General features: G+C 56.4%; 2 protein-coding genes across 10 annotated transcripts; both read left to right on the top strand.

Moving 5' to 3' along the window:
- The first annotated feature begins 1,206 nt into the window (after positions 1 to 1,206).
- ATP6V0B (ATPase H+ transporting V0 subunit b) lies at positions 1,207 to 4,924 on the top strand. 3 transcript variants are annotated; one of them, XM_016961155.4, is made up of 8 exons: positions 1,207 to 1,727; positions 2,432 to 2,480; positions 2,722 to 2,805; positions 2,934 to 3,011; positions 3,222 to 3,291; positions 3,405 to 3,456; positions 3,658 to 3,848; positions 4,610 to 4,924. In XM_016961155.4, exons 1-8 carry the CDS (start codon positions 1,661 to 1,663, stop codon positions 4,634 to 4,636), a joined length of 618 nt encoding a protein of 205 aa, XP_016816644.1. In that variant the 5' UTR covers positions 1,207 to 1,660; the 3' UTR covers positions 4,637 to 4,924. The 3 variants fall into 3 exon arrangements, with proteins under 3 accessions (XP_016816644.1, XP_016816637.1, XP_003308091.3); XM_016961148.4 differs by lacking the exon at positions 4,610 to 4,924 and having other exon boundaries at positions 1,523 to 1,727; positions 3,658 to 4,160; XM_003308043.6 differs by lacking the exon at positions 2,432 to 2,480 and having other exon boundaries at positions 1,537 to 1,727.
- Positions 4,925 to 5,645: 721 nt separating this feature from the next.
- On the top strand, positions 5,646 to 17,812 carry B4GALT2 (beta-1,4-galactosyltransferase 2). Of its 7 annotated transcripts, none has more exons than XM_009455831.5 (7): positions 5,646 to 5,712; positions 7,742 to 8,103; positions 8,319 to 8,554; positions 11,495 to 11,685; positions 11,908 to 12,030; positions 12,146 to 12,250; positions 16,942 to 17,812. In XM_009455831.5, exons 2-7 carry the CDS (start codon positions 7,794 to 7,796, stop codon positions 17,090 to 17,092), a joined length of 1,116 nt encoding a protein of 371 aa, XP_009454106.3. In that variant the 5' UTR covers positions 5,646 to 5,712; positions 7,742 to 7,793; the 3' UTR covers positions 17,093 to 17,812. The 7 variants fall into 7 exon arrangements, with proteins under 7 accessions (XP_009454106.3, XP_016816543.2, XP_016816558.2 ...); XM_016961054.4 differs by lacking the exon at positions 5,646 to 5,712 and adding an exon at positions 5,839 to 6,146; XM_016961069.4 differs by lacking the exon at positions 5,646 to 5,712 and adding an exon at positions 5,846 to 6,146 and having other exon boundaries at positions 7,747 to 8,103.
- The last annotated feature ends 228 nt before the right edge of the window (positions 17,813 to 18,040 follow it).

Raw genomic sequence — 18,040 nt, 5'->3', positions numbered from 1 at the left:
CTTTTTAATTCATGAAATACTGCAGGTCCTGCACTGGTCCTGGGATGTAGATGTTAACTGTATTTAACCAGATTCCTTTCCAGTGTACCTGGAAAGAGAGTTAAATATGCAGTCAGCACACAGTGAAACAGCTCTATCTGGGAGGAGGGAAGCCCCAGGGACAGCTGGATCCCACAGGAGATACCTGACAAGGACTAAGAGGAGGCTTCCCAGAGGGCATAACACCTATGCTGGATCTTTTGGAGGAAAAAATAATTGTCAGGAGAAAAGGAGTGAAAAAGACCTTTGGGCTTAAACATGAACCAACATGGCGGATGCTTCAAGCAAGTGGGGTTGCTGGGCTCTAAAGGTGGAGAGGGGTGAAATGAAAAGACTCGCCTCTTCTTCCCCACATTTGTTGAGAATCTGGTCACAGTGGCATTGTCGAGGGTATTGAAGGTGAACAAAGGAGATGTGGTCCCTGCCCTCAGGGAATGCCTAGTCTAATGGTGGAGGCAGAGCTGTAAGCTAACAAGGTAACCCAGACAAAGTGGGCATCAATCATGTGTTCTACAAATATGTACTGAGGACACACTCTGTGCCAGGTACTGGAAATACAGCAGTGAGCGACACAAAAGCCATGGTGCTTCCACTCTTCCAGGGGAGCTGGACAAATAAAATACTTAGTATGCCAAATGGTGATCAGTAAGTACCGTGAGAAATGTAAAGCTGGGAAGCAGAGGAGCGTTTAAGGGGGGTGGAATATTAAACAGAATGGTCAGAGAAGGCCTTTTCAAGAAGGTGAGCAAAAACTGAAAGGAAGTTACAGGATGAGCCGCATGTATAGTTAGGAGAAGCAGAGAGCGCAAGTGCAAGGGCAGTGAGGTCGCGGTATGGTTGGCACGTTCAAAGAAATAGCAAGGAGGGCAGTGCAGCCAGAGGAGGGAGTTAGTGGGGGAATATTAGAAGGTGAAGTCAGCTGAGGGGCGTGGGGAGCCTAGCAGGCTATTGTGAGAACTTTGGCTTTTCTCCTGAATGAAATGGGAGCCATCAGGGCATTTCGACAGGGTAGTGACATCTTACTGAAGCTTAATAAGCATCACCAGGACATCGCGGGAGCCCAGCAAACGCGCTTCCCTGCCACTGGGTTAGGGAAGGCTTGCCGGAAGGACGATTTCGGAGGACAGCAGGTGTTAGCCAGGCAGCGGAGCGAGCGCCAACAGGCGCACTGGGGCGGAGAGACGCCGTGAGCAAGGTGAGGCAGAGGGCACGCGCGGCGCCACCTGCCACAGGCTAGGACGCACGGCTGCCAGAGAGGACGCCTTAGAGGCCCGCGAGCAGGCTCGGGAATAAAACAGGGCTGGCAGGGCGAGGTGGAGAGACTCGAGAAGGACCGGCCAGATGTCGAAGTTCCTAGAGAGGAGGGCGCCCAAGCCTCCGCCGAGACACGTGACTACAACTACCACAATCCCCAGCGCCTGCGGTTCCAGCGTCGCCTTGTTCTAGACGGGCGGCGGCGCTGCGCGGGGAACCGGCGTGGGGTCACGTGGTGCCGGCGCATCACGTGGGCGAGTCAGGTGGCGCTGCGGGGCGGGCGGACAGACTGCGGGGCGGACGGCGGACGCTGGGACGAGTTTGTAGCTCCGGCCCTGCCGTTCCGACCCCCGCCGCGGTCGCCGCCATGACGGGGCTAGCACTGCTCTACTCCGGGGTCTTCGTGGCCTTCTGGGCCTGCGCGCTGGCCGTGGGTGAGGCCGGGTCCTGGCGGGCGGGAGCAGCATCGCGGCCGAGCTGGCCGGGTCGGAACTCGGCGGGGAAGTGGCCTGCGGGAAATACTGGCCCCCCCGCGCGCTCTGCACCCGAGGCTCTGGGGACTTGCGCCTGCGAGTGCCTTTGACTCCGACAAAGGAGACCCGGATTTCCAGCTGCTTGAGGAGGGGTGCGGGCGGGTAGGGGCCGCGAGGGCAGCACTCCCCCGTCCTGCCACTATCGCTGTCTCCCCTCGCTCCCACGTCTCACTGCTGTCCCCCCTTTCTTGCTCCTGACCGGCCCGCTCGGTCACAAGCCGGCTGCTCCGGTTCCTCTTTCCCCAGTCGCTTTGCCCTCCCCCACCCACAGCTTGTTGGGTAAACAGCGGAACGGACTGGGCCGGCGGGATCTGGCGGGGCCTGGCTGGAGCGCTTGCTCCCTCGGTCCCGCCTCGGATTCGGGCTTGCGGGTGGCGACCCTGCCTGCGCAGGTGCTTGGTCTGGGAGGTGGTTTTAGCGAGGGAATGGCAGAAAATGGAGGCCTAAGCAGAGGAATCTGTCTACACAGCTGTACTGTCACCTGGGGGCAGCCTGAGGACGCCCCTTCAGGGAGGTGGCCCTTCAGCTCGGCAGCTACTTTAGGTTGAAGAACTTCTCTCTACCGAGCAGCCCGTAACCCCCTTTTTTTCCCCTCACTGCTGCAGGAGTCTGCTACACCATTTTTGATTTGGGCTTCCGCTTTGATGTGGCATGGTAAGGGAGGGCAGGAGGAGGATTCCCCTTGAAGCTTCTTCCCTGCAGCCTCTCCTCTTTTCTCTGGTCTGAGTCCCTCCCCCACACCACTGCCTGCCTGGGACATGGACCTTTGGGAAATACGCAGTCAGTTGTTGCCTGCAGAACTGGTGGTGGGGTTGAAGGGGGTTTGAGGGGTTAAGATTTTGTGCTCCGCTTCCCTGCTAGAGCTGAACTGCTTTCTTCTCTGCCTCCACAACAGGTTCCTGACGGAGACTTCGCCCTTCATGTGGTCCAACCTGGGCATTGGCCTAGCTATCTCTCTGTCTGTGGTTGGGGCAGCCTGGTGAGTATTGGGGTGGTGGGACTGGGGGCAGGGGCTGAGTCATGGCAGGTGGTGTCACTGGGGTCTTAGGCATGCTGAGGGCAGTGACAGCTTGGGCTCTGCTCATCAGTTTTTTATCCTTCCACCAGGGGCATCTATATTACCGGCTCCTCCATCATTGGTGGAGGAGTGAAGGCCCCCAGGATCAAGACCAAGAACCTGGTCAGGTAAGTGTCAGGGTCCTTGGACTTTTGTCAGAACCAGCTGTGTTGGCGCTGCCTGTGTGTTTGATCTGACATACTGTTTCTGACAAGCCACCTTGTGGGATGGGATGTTATAGGGGAAAGATTGCTGGGGACTTACTGGGCAGGAAGGACGGTTTCTTTCTCATTTCTTTCTCCTTTCCACTCCTTACCCCTAATCTCTACCACTACCAGCATCATCTTCTGTGAGGCTGTGGCCATCTACGGCATCATCATGGCAATTGTCATTAGCAACATGGCTGAGGTATGGAAGGCCAGGGTGGTGGCGGGAATCCATTCCAGTGTGTTCTACACATTCCTTAGAGATTGGATGGGGTGCATCAGGATGGTTTCTGATTACTTTTCTTCTTCCCTCAGCCTTTCAGTGCCACAGACCCCAAGGCCATCGGCCATCGGAACTACCATGCAGGTGGGTGGATGGGCGTATGAATGCAAAATGCTGGGACTTCATGCCTGCTTCCACTCTCCCCCATCCCAGCTTGGGCCATCATTTTGATATTCTCTCACCTACTTTTTCTGCTTTGCAGAGTGGGGATGGTGATTGGCCCCATTAGCCCATATCTCCCCCATTCCTGGCTTAGCCTCACTGCACCCCTCTCTATCCTCCCAGGCTACTCCATGTTTGGGGCTGGCCTCACCGTAGGCCTGTCTAACCTCTTCTGTGGAGTCTGCGTGGGCATCGTGGGCAGTGGGGCTGCCCTGGCCGATGCTCAGAACCCCAGCCTCTTTGTAAAGATTCTCATCGTGGAGATCTTTGGCAGCGCCATTGGCCTCTTTGGGGTCATCGTCGCAATTCTTCAGGTGATGAATCCCCTTGGGAAGCCTCTGTGTCCTTGTCCCCAACCTAGCCTTACCCTCCTTCTGGAGAAGCTGAAGTGCTCTCTTTCTCTACCTATAACTATAGATTCCCCCAAACAGCTTCCACCTCCTCATTTCCATCTTCTGGTTTTCTCCTACAGGGGCTCTCTATTTTTGTCTCTGATTTGGTGTCACTGACAACAGCCCTGTTCTTTTTCCCCCCTTTCTAATGTGTTGTATCTGTATAGCACTTAGTCTCTCCCTCTTTCTGTTCTCTCATTTTATCTGCCATGCTTTTCATGTCTCCAGTCTGTATTTGTGATCTAGACTAGAATGGAATTTTGTCTGTCTATATCAGTCTGTCATGGTGTGTTTGACTGTCTCTCGGAGCTATGTGTATCTCTCTCTCACATGCCTGTCAGTAGGACACCATTGTCTAAATTGTGTGTGTCTAGTCTGTCTGACAGTGTGTGAATTTGTGACTAAGGATCAGCCTGAGGGTCTGAGTGTGACTGTGGGTGCTTGACTGAGTTGATTCTTAGTGACTAGCTTTATCCATATCCCACTTCTCTCCGTCTGTCCCACAGCGTAACTCTGTGGTTGTCTGTCCCTGTCTGCCTTGTCTGTCACAGTGTGTCCATCCTAGTCATATATCTCTTGTGGTCTGTCCATCCAACCATGTGCTAGATGTCATCTTCTATCATTTGTCACTGCCTTACCTATTCCTCTATCCCTGCCTGATTTCTCCTGTTCTTTTTTTGCAGACCTCCAGAGTGAAGATGGGTGACTAGATGATATGTGTGGGTGGGGCCGTGCCTCACTTTTATTTATTGCTGGTTTTCCTGGGACAGCTGGAGCTGTGTCCCTTAGCCTTTCAGAGGCTTGGTGTTCAGGGCCCTCCCTGCACTCACCTCTTGCTGCGTGTTGATTTGGAGGCACTGCAGTCCAGGCCGAGTCCTCAGTGCGGGGAGCAGGCTGCTGCTGCTGACTCTGTGCAGCTGCGCACCTGTGTCCCCCACCTCCACCCTCAACCCATCTTCCTAGTGTTTGTGAAATAAACTTGGTATTTGTCTGGGTCAGTGCAGCTTCTGTTGCCCTCTTGCGTCACCGTTCACAGAGGAAGGGTAAAGAGGCCTGTACGCCTCAGCCTCATGCCAATCCCTTGTCAGCTTTCTGACTGCACACTTCTGATCTGCACAGAGCTTGCTCCTAGGTGGGGAGGCACGGGTGCTGGGTGGACTCTAACCCCCAAACAGACTTGTTTGGGGATGAGGGAGTGTGCAGATAGGGGCCCCTGGGTGTGTTTGTGCCTGTAGTCCTTCTAGGCCCGTTTGCTCAGGGCTCTGACTGACCACCATGCCCGAATTGTCTGACAGCATCTACTTACCTGGTTGTACATTCGGGCACCATCATCTCCGTCCTTGTGAGGCCTGGAGCCTAGGCAGTGGTCTCTGCCTCCAGTGATGGTCCTGTCCTACTAGCAGCAGCCCCTCCCAGAAACCTCTACTCTGATCCTTGTTCCCAGGGCCCAGGGCAGCTCCTCCCACCCCATCCAATCTCGTTTTCTCCTTCCCTGACCCTGTTTCCTGTTACCCCAGAAGCCCCAGCCACCTCCAGCCCACGCCTTTAAGGGTCCTGCCCCCTCTCTGCTGGCCGACCTTGAATCTTGGTCCAATTAAAGAGTTGACAAATCCCTAGCCCCGCAGCCTGAGTCCGCCCAACCTCCAGGTCCCCTTCCTGGGGAGTTCGCGCTCCAATCCAATCCCCACTCCCCGCTAAGGGACTCCACGGTCTGCACCCGCTCGCCGGTCCGACCTCTAAGCCCACCCTTTGGACGAGCCTGACCCATTTTCTCCCGCGCTCCCAGGTCCGTGCCTCCTGGGTGCCCGGGTTCGGCCGCCGGCAGGGCGGGCTCGCAGCGGCGCGCGGCGGGTGCGGGCGTGCTGGAGGCGGGGGCCGCGGGGGCGCGCGCGCGGGCGCGCGGGCCGGGCCTGCCCCTCCGAGGCGCCGTAGCGCGGGAGGGAGGCGGCGGCGCTGTGGTCCGTGGGTCCGCCGGTCCGTGGGTCTGCCCGGCCGCCCGGCCCCGCCCTGCCCCCCGGGGCGGCTCGGCTCCATGGCCCGCGGCGGCGGCGGCGGCGGCGGCGGCGGCGGCGGGAGGCGACCCGGGGGCCGCGGTGGCTGCTGACCGGGCGGCGGGAGGCGGCGGGGCCGGGCCATGGGGGACGGAACCGTCCGCAGCCGCCGGAGCCGGGAGCCCTGCCCAAGCCGGAGCGGCGTCCCCTGCTGAGCCCCGAGCGCCGGGTGAGAGGAGGGCGCGCGCGGCCCCCACCCAGGGCCCCGAGATTCCAGACCCAGCCCCGCGAGGGGCACCCCGAGCGCGGCCCCGAGATCCCAACCCAGGAGCCGGTGAGAGAGGCGCCGGCGGCCAGACCCCGGCCTGGCTGCCCCCACCCCGCCCCCACTCCGGCGCCCCTCCTGGGCTTCTCCGCCCGCGTCCAGCCGGCCTCCCTCATTGTCCTCGCTCGCCCCGGCCTCGTGGCGCGGGGAGGCGTTCCATACACGTTTCCCCTTGGCCTTTGCCTCATCCGCTGCCCTCCACCCACTCCCCCTGCCCCCAGGCTCCACACCCACCCGGTCTGTGCGGCCTGCCCGTCCGCGGGTGCCACGTGTTCAGCCTGCCAGCCCCGCCCAAACGCACCCCTCAGCCTGGCCGCCAGCCTGACCCAGAACCCCTGCGCCGGAGGGAGGGTGGGAATGTCTGCACGTGGGTCTGGGTGTGAGCTGCCTGGGAGCCTGGATGTATGGCTGTGGAAGTCCAGGAGCAGTGGCTTTGTTTGTGAGTGTGGGACTTAGTGTGTTACTGTCATCCGGGGTGTGTCTGTGACTGTAGTTCTCTGTGTGTCTGAGTGTGGGTGACCAGCTGGGACCAGGGTGTCCCTGTGATTCTGTGTGACTGTGAGACTCACCCTGCTCCCTGAAGCACTGCCAGAAGTGGCTGCCGCTCTCTTGGAACCACAGCTGGAGCCATCGCCCAGGCAAGACCCCCTTCCTGCCATGCCCAGTGCTGTGCCCATCTCCAGGCCCAAGCATCCCGTTCCGGGAATCAGAACCAGCTGTGCTGGGCAGGACCCAGAGTCTTGGTCCCAGTCCCAAGGGGCTGGCTTTGAGGTCTTAAGTGAGGGGTGTCCCCTGCCTTGCCCCGTATTTTGACGTTTTGCTCCAGTGGGAAGGGATTCTGTAAACATCCAGTCTGTATTTGGGCCCCCCGGATGCTGAGGGCAACTTCCCAGCCTGGTCCCAGTTGGCCTGGCCTGCTTGTCGCTGGGATCTGAATGACCAACACTTCCCACCATGGCTCCTGGAAGGACTAAATGAAGTCATGAGTATAAAGTGCTCCTGCATGGTAGGTGCACAGTATTCCGTCTCTTCCCTCTCCCCAAGCCATGAGTTCTGGGTTAAGGATGCTGCCATGTGAGGTGTCTGTTCTCAGGGGCACAGGGGCACATGGGGGTCTATAGGTAAACATGTCTCCATGCTTAGGTACAAACCAGTGTGGTTAGAGTTCACGTGTCTGTGTTCCTGGGAATGTGTGAGTGTGTGTGTGGAGTTGTGCAATAAGGGTGAGTGCCTGAGTGTGTTTGTCAGTGAAGTGGAGGAAGGTAAATGTATGTGGCTTAGTAGTGGGGTGTGCTTGAGGATGTGAGTACTGAGTTGCCGGGAACTGTGCCTGGGTGTCTGTTTGGAGGTAAGTCCTTGAGTCTGTGAGCGTGAAAGGGTATGAGCAGGTCAGTGTGAGGTGTGGCCCATGAGTGTGAGCAGCTGAGTGGGAGGTAGGTGGGCAGCCTTGCCTGTCCTGCCCTGACCTGCTGGATCTGTTTCCCTCCCACCCTGCTCAGGCCAGCAGCCGGATGCCCGGGCCCACTGGGCGGGCCAGTGGCCGCCTGCGGGATGAGCAGACTGCTGGGGGGGACGCTGGAGCGCGTCTGCAAGGCTGTGCTCCTTCTCTGCCTGCTGCACTTCCTCGTGGCCGTCATCCTCTACTTTGACGTCTACGCCCAGCACCTGGCCTTCTTCAGCCGCTTCAGTGCCCGAGGCCCTGCCCATGCCCTCCACCCAGCTGCCAGCAGCAGCAGCAGCAGCAACTGCTCCCGGCCCAACGCCACCGCCTCTAGCTCCGGGCTCCCTGAGGTCCCCAGTGCCCTGCCCGGTCCCACGGCTCCCATGCTGCCACCCTGTCCTGACTCGCCACCTGGTCTTGGTGAGCCTGGAGGGTAGGGCCTGCCTGTGGGGAAACAGGGTTTTATTGGTTTGACTAGAGAAATGGCATCTGGACCCAGGGGTGTGCCAGGGGTCCAGGTCTGTTGTAAGAGGGCTATTCTTGGGGTTCCCTAGCCCACCCCCAGGCTGAGGGTGGGGGCTGGTATCTGTGGATTCTGGCCAATGCCCTGATTCCTGACACTGTCCTGTCTGCAGTGGGCAGACTGCTGATCGAGTTCACCTCACCCATGCCCCTGGAGCGGGTGCAGAGGGAGAACCCAGGCGTGCTCATGGGCGGCCGATACACACCGCCCGACTGCACCCCAGCCCAGACGGTGGCGGTCATCATCCCCTTTAGACACCGGGAACACCACCTGCGCTACTGGCTCCACTATCTACACCCCATCTTGAGGCGGCAGCGGCTGCGTTACGGCGTCTATGTCATCAACCAGGTGCCCATGCGGGGGTCCATGTGCCTGTTGGTGTATATATGTGGGTTGGGGGCGTTTGTGGGTCCTTGTCTGCCCGTGTGGATATGTGGATGGACCTGGGCGTGGGTAGTCGGTGTTTGTCAGTGTGCACAGGAATGTGTGCGCACAGTGTGTGCATGCGAATGTTGGCATGCAAACTGGCAGGTGTGTGCATGGTCTCAGAAGGGGTTGAGCCCCACTCTCTACCCTTGGCAGGCCTCACCCCATGGTGGTGCAGGCCTTGGGTATGCTGTAGGAGGAGATGTTGAGGGCCCTGAGGAGAGGGAGTTAGACCCTGAAAGAAGGATGAAGCCTGCAGAACCCTTTGGGGTAGGTGCCAGCCACAGCTGAGGCCAGGGCACTCAGCTCAGCATCTTAAGGCCTTTGGTGGACCTGGCTAGGGCTGGCCACTAGGTCCCAGAAGGGACCTCTGATGCAGGCCCCCCCGCCCCCGCCGACCACAGAGACCTCCTAGACTTGGACATGGGTCCCTCCCATATGATGGGACACAAGTGGAGGTGGAGCAGGGGGCCGTGGGAGCACAGAGGGCCCCAGTCCAGCCCTGGGGTTGGGAAGCAGTTGCTGAGATGGGTCTTGAGGGATGAGCAGGCATCAGGGGCTGGAGAAGCCAGCATTCTAGGCAGAGGGACCTGGAGGATGCAGGGCCAGCAAGATAACTGGCCTCGTGTTCACGAACTATTGGCTGAGGTGTGGTGTCTAGCATGTGGACTGGGTAGCAAAGATGAGGCTGGAGGAGTTGGAAGTCAAACTGAGAAATGTCTTGGGAGGCATGCTGGCAGTAAGTCCAGCGCAAAAGTGGCAGGGCACCATGTGAGGTTGTAAGGAGAGAGTGACTTGCGTGTTTGCTTTGTAGAAAGGTCACTCTGGTTGCATATGGAGCATGGATGGAGAGGGGAGATTAGAGACAGGGTGGCCCGTTTGGAAGAGAGGACGATGCCCAGGAAAGAGGCGGTGACCATGCGGATGTGTGGGGCGGGAGTCGCGGGGAAGAAGTGGGGTTGTTACGCAAGTAGTGGAGAGTGAGAAAAGAGCGACGTCAGGACAGCGCAAGGGTTTCCGCCTTGGCTGTTGGCTGTGGGGATGGCTGTGTCTGAGTGAGATGGGGACACAGGAGCTGGGCCAGCTCTGGGGGAGTGTGACTCTGAATCCTTTCTTGCGTGTGATGAGTTTGAGCGCCTGTGGGAAGTACATGTTTAGCAGGCAGTTAGACAAATGAGTTTGGACCCAGAAGGGAGGTCTGCAGTGGAGAGAGGGATCTGGGAGCACCAGGATGAAGACAATCTGGTCCCTAAAACCAACAACGTCTGACCTGCCAGGGAGCAAGGGGCATGAGAGGAGGAAGCCAGCACTTCAGGGATGGAGGGAGAAAGAGGCCGCTACAGAGGCCGAGAGGCTTGGCCAGAAGGGCTGGAGGAGACCCAGGGGAGTGTGGGATCCCGGAAACCCGGCAGTCAGTGTCAGGAAGGAGACATGGCAGCTGCATGGGCACTGTGGGGGTGTGAGGAGGGATGTGGACCAAGACTCGTCCAGTGGATTTAGCAACAAGGTGGGCCCAGCGAGAGCCATTTCAGGGGCATGGTGGGGGCGGAAGCAGATTGCAGTGGGTTGAAGAAGGAATCGGATTTGACGAAATGGAAATAACCAATTAGAGACAACTCTTTAAAAAAAAATCCCTGCTGAGAAGGGAAGGCAAAAGGTAGGGTGGTGGCTGGAGGGAGGTTTGTTTTTTCAGTTGGGAGAGGATTGAGCATGTTTATGAGCCATGTGGGAGAGACACAGGGCTCCTGGCTGGTGAGAGGTCAGAAGGAGTGCTGATGAGCTGGGAGGAAAGCGATGGTCTCTCCAAGGGCTGGGGGAAGAGGAGGTGCAGGAGAGGGAGAGAAGAGAGCTGGCAGGGCTGGGCAGGTCAGGGTTCCCGAGGGGAGTAGCTCCCACCTCTTCCGGCAGTGGCTTTGCTGGTGGAGAAGAGGGCCTTTCTCTCCGCTCATTCCAGAAAGGCCACTTACCGATCCCCTCTCCAGGAACCTTTCTGGTTCTAGCCTGGAGACTGCAGATTGGGGCAGGGGCTCAGGGGTCAGCGCCTCCCACTGAATGCTCCCTGCTAGTCCTAGTCCAAAGTCTGGTGCTTAGGCCTGCATGGCCAGGACCCCTGCAGCCCCAATTCTCAGGGGACCCCAGGCTTGCTGGGCTGTGACTGCCTATAGACCCTCTGCTTGTCATTTTGTTGGAGAGACAAGTGAATCTAGCCCAGACCTGTCCTGGTCTCAGAGGCTGCCCAGGCAGCCGGATGCAGCTCCAGGGAGCCTGAGGCTCCTGCATCTTACACACTGGTCATTTGGGGCATTCGTTGTTTGTCTCACTGCATGACTCTATACACAGCAGGGAGGGGACCAGGGCTGGCCATCTCCAGAATCCCCACTAGCACAAAGGAGAGAGCGCCACAGGGCATGTTTGAATGAGTGAATGAGATGAGAACTCCACCTGATGTTGTCAATGGGTATTGGCATAAAGGAAGCCCATGGGAAGGAAGGAATAAGCGTACTGGGGTGGGGAAGTGTGGTCAGGGGAGCCGCTCCAGCCCTGAGTGTGACAAGCACAGGTACTGCTAACCCCAAGGCCTGGAGGCAAGGAAGAGTCTGGCATATTCCGGGGCTGCTGAGGGATGTTGTGTGGCTGGGCCTTGGGACCTGAGGGCAGTGGCCAGAGAGGAGGCTGGAGCCACATATGAAAGGCCTTTGTAGGCCAGATCCCGGTCGAGAAGCTGGACTAGATCCTGAGAGCCTGGAGGAGCCATGCAGCGAGGGGGCTGGTAGATCCCCAGAGACTGCTCTGGAGAGTGGCAAAAGGGCAGGTGCTTGTTGGTCACAGGCCCAGGGTTGACCTGCTCCTCCCCCTACCCAGCATGGTGAGGACACCTTCAACCGGGCCAAGCTGCTCAACGTGGGCTTCCTAGAGGCGCTGAAGGAGGATGCCGCCTATGACTGCTTCATCTTCAGCGATGTGGACCTGGTCCCCATGGATGACCGCAACCTATACCGCTGCGGTGACCAACCCCGCCACTTTGCCATTGCCATGGACAAGTTTGGCTTCCGGTGAGGGCTCTCTTCTCAGCTGGACCCAGCCCTCCTGCCCCCACCAGACGCAGGCCCACTTCCAGCCCCTGGGCCCCGCTTGCTCCTGGCTGCGGCCCAGACCCCACTGGCGAGGCTGGATCCTCCCTGGACCCCATTGGACATTCCCCCTGACCTGGTCTCTGGTCCTTCCCCTGGAGTCCCCTTGGGACCCTTACTGACACCTGCCTTCCCATGCCACAGGCTGCCCTATGCTGGCTACTTTGGAGGTGTGTCAGGCCTGAGTAAGGCTCAGTTTCTGAAAATCAATGGCTTCCCCAACGAGTACTGGGGCTGGGGTGGCGAGGATGATGACATCTTCAACCGGTGAGTAAGCACGCGGTGGGGAATAGGCTGGGTGGGTGGGGGGGTGAGGTGCAGACTGGGTGGGGTTCTTTGCCCTTCCTGGGGCCTGTTCCAGTCTGTCCGTCCCCATCCTCAGGATCTCCCTGACTGGGATGAAGATCTCACGCCCAGACATCCGAATCGGCCGCTACCGCATGATCAAGCACGACCGCGACAAGCATAATGAACCTAACCCTCAGAGGTGACCCCAGCACCCTCACCCCTTACTCCCCAGAGGCAACTTCCCAATATCCCCAACTCTTGACCCCAAGTGGCCCAATCCCTGACCCCCCAGTGGGGGACCTCCAAGCATCCTTGACTCCAAAAAGGTGACTCCCAGTGCCACTGATTCCCTGATGTGATCCAAGGCCCCTCAGGACTGCTGGCACCCCTGATCGTTGTCCCCCAACCCCCAGCCCAGCCTCAGCCCAATATCTCTTATCTCTGGCCTGATTCCTAGAGGTGACCAGAATTTAATGTCAGGGCCTAAATAGTCATTGAGTAGATTGCATTCCTATTGGTGCCCTCGAAGACCTCACTTGTGCACCTGTGGAACCCCTGCCGGGGCAGATAGGACACGAGCTAGTGGGTGCTGGGCACAGCTCCTGTGGACCCGACAAAGGGGACCTGAGCAGTGTGGGAAGGGGGTGTGGAAAGACAGTGCCCACCCCTCTGAAATTGAAGGAGGTGGGTGTATCTCTTAGGAGGTAGCCACATTTGGTATCAGGCTGGCTGGGAGAAGGGCCTAAAGGGTGTGTGAAATGTAAACAAGGGCTTCCTGGGCTTCCTGACACTGCTCTGACTTGTGCTAAACTTTCTGGGGGTGGGAGACCCAGAGTAGTCACACCCAATCCGTGCTTTCCCTTACGAAGTTCATTCTAGGCAGGGAGATAGTCATGGAAAAAGGCAGTTACAGCACAAGGTCATCAAGGCAAGGTGTTGTCTTGGCAGAAGAGGGACTGGTGATGGAAGGCTTCCTGGAGGAGGTGATGGTAACCTGGAGTTTGAAATAGTTACTCATTTAACAAATATTTGCCTCACACCTACCTTGGGCACAGTGCTACATTCCCCAGGCTAATAGAGGAAGCCAGCCTGGATAAGGAGAATCATATCTGGAAGATTCTGGAATGTGAACATGTATGATACATACCGAGAGTCTGAAACTATTTGGTTTTAAGATCTCTGAAGGCTGATAGTGACAGTGGGGTGGGGGAAAGTCACGTCTGGATGTTAGGGGTTTTTCTTCTGTTGCCCTTTCACCATGTACATGTCAGGGGTCTTGAATACCTGATGGGAGGTTAACTTTTGTCCCAGAGGACTGGGGAGTCAGGGAAGAACCTGAAGAAGGGAGAGGCGGGGTGGGGTTTGTGTTTAGAAGGCACACTGTTTGAGCTTCAGGAAGGCGAAAGCCTGGCATAGCCGCTGGGTGGGGCAGGAGAGAAAGTCAGCCCGGCCTGAAGGAATCCATGGAGTCCGAGGGAGCATGGTGGTACAGGGCCTGGGGATGGAGGTGCTGTGTCCCCAGCTTGAGCAGGAGGGTTTTTCTACTCTGAACACAGGGGGTAGGAGTGGGGGAGGTGGTTTGTAGCCCTGGTGTGGGGTTGGTGCCTGGGAGAAGCATGAGGCACTGGGGAGGCACAGGGAGCTGATGAAAAAGTGGTTCTGATGAAAACTATGGTCAGCAGGAAACAGGTAAGAGACCAAGAGGAGAGGGGCTTCAGGGCATCTGGGGAGGAGTGGAGCTCCACAGTACACGCCAGGAGCCTTGGTCCTGTTTCAGGAGTAGCCTGCCTGAGTGCCAGCATCAATTACACATGTCTGGCTTGGTTGTAGACGTGGCAAGATAGCAAGAAGTTTCTGGCTTAAAGAACTCTGTGAATGTTGGATTCATGGATTGGGTATGACTACTCTGGGTCTCCCACCCCCAGAAAGTTTAGCACAAGTCACAGAGCAGCGTCAGGAAGCCCAGGAAGCCCTTGTTTACATTTCACACACCCTTTAGGCCCTTCTCCCAGCCAGCCTGATACCAGATTCACAGAGTTCACAAACTCTGTGAACTCTCTCTACCTAGTTGCTGTTGCCTAAAATCCGGGAGTTCTGGATTCTTCTTTTCCTCACCCTACATATCCAAACCCATCAGCGAGTAATATCACTGCCACCCCTAAAACATATTTGAGTCCATTTGCTTTCCCCCTTTACTACCTTTACCTTAGTCCAACCTCTAGGATCCTGCCTGGACTACTGCAGTGGCCTCCAACTGGTTTCCCTGTTTATGGCTCGGCCCCCACACTGGGTTAAACATTTCTCAGAGCCTTTACACATTTCATTCTGTGAGAATGAAAACATGAGCTGCTCGCTCTGACTTAGAGCCCTGCCCTTGCACGGTGTACTTGAACCTCCAAGCTAATATTCTGCTTTTCCACGTGCCCCATTCAGGTTTAGCCACTCAGCTGTGCAAAATCTTATTCCCAATTTAGGGTCACCGTGTGCTCTGACCTCTACCTGGAGTGCTTTGCCCCTGCCCTTAGCTCAGTGTCACATATGCCCTCTTGTCTCTCTTAGCACTCCGATGTTTTCTCTGTTACCTGCCTCCCCTAGAGAAGCCAACTTGCCCTGAGATGAAGGACCCCACCTGTCATGGCCATGGCGGTAGCCTTGGTGCTTAGAGCACAGCCTGGCACATGGTGGTGCTCAATAAATAGCTGGCAAGAGAGTCACTAAAGAACGAGGAACAGAGAAAATGGCACAGGCTTGGGGAGTAAAAATGATGCATCTGATTGCGCTTGAGGTGCCTGTGGGGTGCCTGGCTTAGAAAGGTCTGAGCTGACCTCACACCGTGGCTCATGTCTGTAATCCCAGCACTTTGGAAGACTGAGGCAGGCAGATCACTTGAGGTCAGGAGCTCGAGACCAGCCTGGCCGACATAGGGAAACCTTGTCTCTACCAAAAATACAAAAAAAAAAAAAAAAAAAGACGGGGCACGGTGGCTCATGCCTGTAATTCCTGCACTTTGGGAGGCCAATGTGGGCAGATCACCTGAGGTCAGTAGTTCGAGACCAGCCTGGCCAAAATGGTGAACCCCATCTCTACTAAAAATACCAAAAAAATTAGCTGGGTGTGGTGGTGGGCGCCTGTAATCCCACCTACTCGGGAGGCTGAGGCAGGAGGTTGGGAGGCAACCTCTTGAACCCAGGAGGCAGAGGTTGCAGTGAGCTGAGATTGCACTACTGTACTCCATCCTGGGCAACAGAGCATGACTCTCAAAAAAGAGAGCATCTCAAAAAACCAAAACAAAAAGCCGGACATGGTGGTGTGCACCTGTAGTCTCAGCTACTCAGGAGGCTAAGGCAGGAGAATCGCTTGAACCCAGGAGGCAGAGGTTGCAGTGAGCCGAGATCGCGCCACTGTATTCCAGCCTAGGCAACAGAGCAAGACTCTGTCTCAAAAAAAAAAAAAAAAAAAAAAAGGTCTGAGCTGAGACATTTGTGAGGGTGTCAGACGTCTGTTTTCTGACTGGAGCAGTTGACATCTCTGTTTTGAGGGCCAATGCAGGAGCAGAAGGGCTCCTGCCAAATCAACCCTGGAAGGAGCCAGGATGGCTTAAGCCTAGGCCCCAGAGATCCCATATTGGGTTTGGTGGTGTTAACTTAAAAATCACTAGATCAGCTGGATGAGGTGGCTCACACCTATAATCCCAGCACTTTGGGTGGTCAAGGCGGGTGGGTCACCTGAGGTTAGGAGTTCGAGACCAGCCTGACCAACATGGTGAAACCCCATCTCTACTAAAAATACAAAAATCAGCTGGCGCAGTGGCAGGCATCTGTAATCCCAGCTACTCAGAAGGCTGAGGCAGGAGAATCGCTTGAACCTGGGAAGTGGAGGGTGCAGTGAGCCGAGGTGGTGCCATTGTACTCTGTCTCAAAAAAAAAAAAAAATCACTAGATCAATAAATTTGAAAAGGAGACTTTATTTCTCTTTTATAAAGGGTTACAACCTGCAGGCTGGCCATCCCACTGGCTAGGAAGCAGAGCCTCCAGCCAAAGCCTTAACAGGCACTTTGAGGGAGGGAGGAGTGAGATAGGAATTTTAGTTGAATGGATTGGTCAACAGGTTACCGGAGGAGCTACGAATATTTACGGAGGGAGTCCTGACATATGCATATTGAACAAACATGCATGTTATATACCATCCATGTTCACCTTGGGGTGGAGACTTCATATTTAAATGTATCGCAGTTAGGCCCTATACGTCAAAAAGACAAAAGCACTCAAGTGTGCAGCCTCTGTAAACCGGCTAGAACCAGTCCATGGCCGATGGTCTTATCAGGAGAAAGTTACTGAGATCAGTCTCTTGTCCCACCAAAGCTATAATTATGGCTTGTGGAACAGGGGTGTAGGGGTCAGCATCTGGCAGTGGGTGAGCTGCAAATTTTTTTCTATTATTTATATTACCACATTATACAAATTGTTTTAATATTGGTTATCTCAAGTCCTGTACTTGTTTAGCTGCTACAGAAAAAGAAAATCCTCGCAGCAGTTAGAGCATAGTCTCTTCTTTAAGTGCAGAGGTGCATGACTTAACCCTTGCCTGGCATGGCCTTAGATCCTATTTATAATTAGGTATCTAATTGACACAAATAATGCATTCTGTCAGTCTTGTGATCTCTGCTTTGACGTTAATGTTGGTCATTTGTTGTGTCTAAGCTGCAAAAGGGCGTGGGCATAACATGGCATGTTTGACGTCCCTTCCCATCATAGCTGGAAACCCTATTTTTAAGGTTCCCTGGGGTCACCTTGGCCAAAAGGGGGTCCATTTAGTTGGTTGGGGGGTGTAGGATTTTATTTTTAGTTTACAGTTGTTAGCCCTGATGTGGACCATTTCCATCCTATCTAGGTTTACCAAGATTCAAAACACGAAGCTGACCATGAAGCGGGACGGCATTGGGTCAGTGCGGTACCAGGTCTTGGAGGTGTCTCGGCAACCACTCTTCACCAATATCACAGTGGACATTGGGCGGCCCCCATCGTGGCCCCCTCGGGGCTGACACTAATGGACAGAGGCTCTCGGTGCCGAAGACTGCCTGCCAGAGGACTGACCACAGCCTGGCTGGCAGCTGCTCTGTGGAGGACCTTCAGGACTGAGACTGGGCTCTGTTTTCCAAGGGTCTTCACTAGGCCCCCTAGCTACACCTGGAAGTTTCAGAACCCACTTTGGGGGGCCTCCTGCCTGGGCAGGCTCTTCAAGTGTGGCCCTCTTTGGAGTCAACCCTCCTTCCCGACCCCCTCCCCCTAGCCCAGCCCCAGTCACTGTCAGGGTCGGGCCAGCCCCTGCACTGCCTCGCAGAGTGGCCTGGGCTAGGTCACTCCACCTCTCTGTGCCTCAGTTTCCCCCCCTTGAGTCCCCTAGGGCCTGGAAGGGTGGGAGGTATGTCTAGGGGGCAGTGTCTCTTCCAGGGGGAATTCTCAGCTCTTGGGAACCCCCTTGCTCCCAGGGGAGGGGAAACCTTTTTCATTCAACATTGTAGGGGGCAAGCTTTGGTGCGCCCCCTGCTGAGGAGCAGCCCCAGGAGGGGACCAGAGGGGATGCTGTGTCGCTGCCTGGGATCTTGGGGTTGGCCTTTGCATGGGAGGCAGGTGGGGCTTGGATCAGTAAATCTGGTTCCCGCCTCCCTGTCTAAGAGAGGAGGCAGGAGCCCCAGGGCCGGCTTGTGTTTGTACATTGCACAGAAACTTGTGTGGGTGCTTTAGTAAAAAACGTGAATGGAGCAGCTCCCTTGTTTGTTTGGGGGTGGGGGTCGGGTCCCTGAACGTGGTTACCCTGAGTGTGTTGTGGTGGAAGGGCACTTGGGGTACCTGGCCCAACAAGTAAACCTGACCCGGGCCATCCTGGTTCTCCAAGCGCTGCCACTCCCTAGGCTTTCACTGGCCTTAAGGGGAAGTTTGTCCTTGGCACTGCTTCCGGGACAGTGGAGGCGACGAAGTAATAAACCCGT

The sequence above is a fragment of the Pan troglodytes genome, chromosome 1 (assembly GCF_028858775.2).
Source record: "Pan troglodytes isolate AG18354 chromosome 1, NHGRI_mPanTro3-v2.0_pri, whole genome shotgun sequence".
Taxonomy (NCBI): domain Eukaryota; kingdom Metazoa; phylum Chordata; class Mammalia; order Primates; family Hominidae; genus Pan; species Pan troglodytes.
This window is presented reverse-complemented; position numbering and strand designations above follow the sequence as displayed.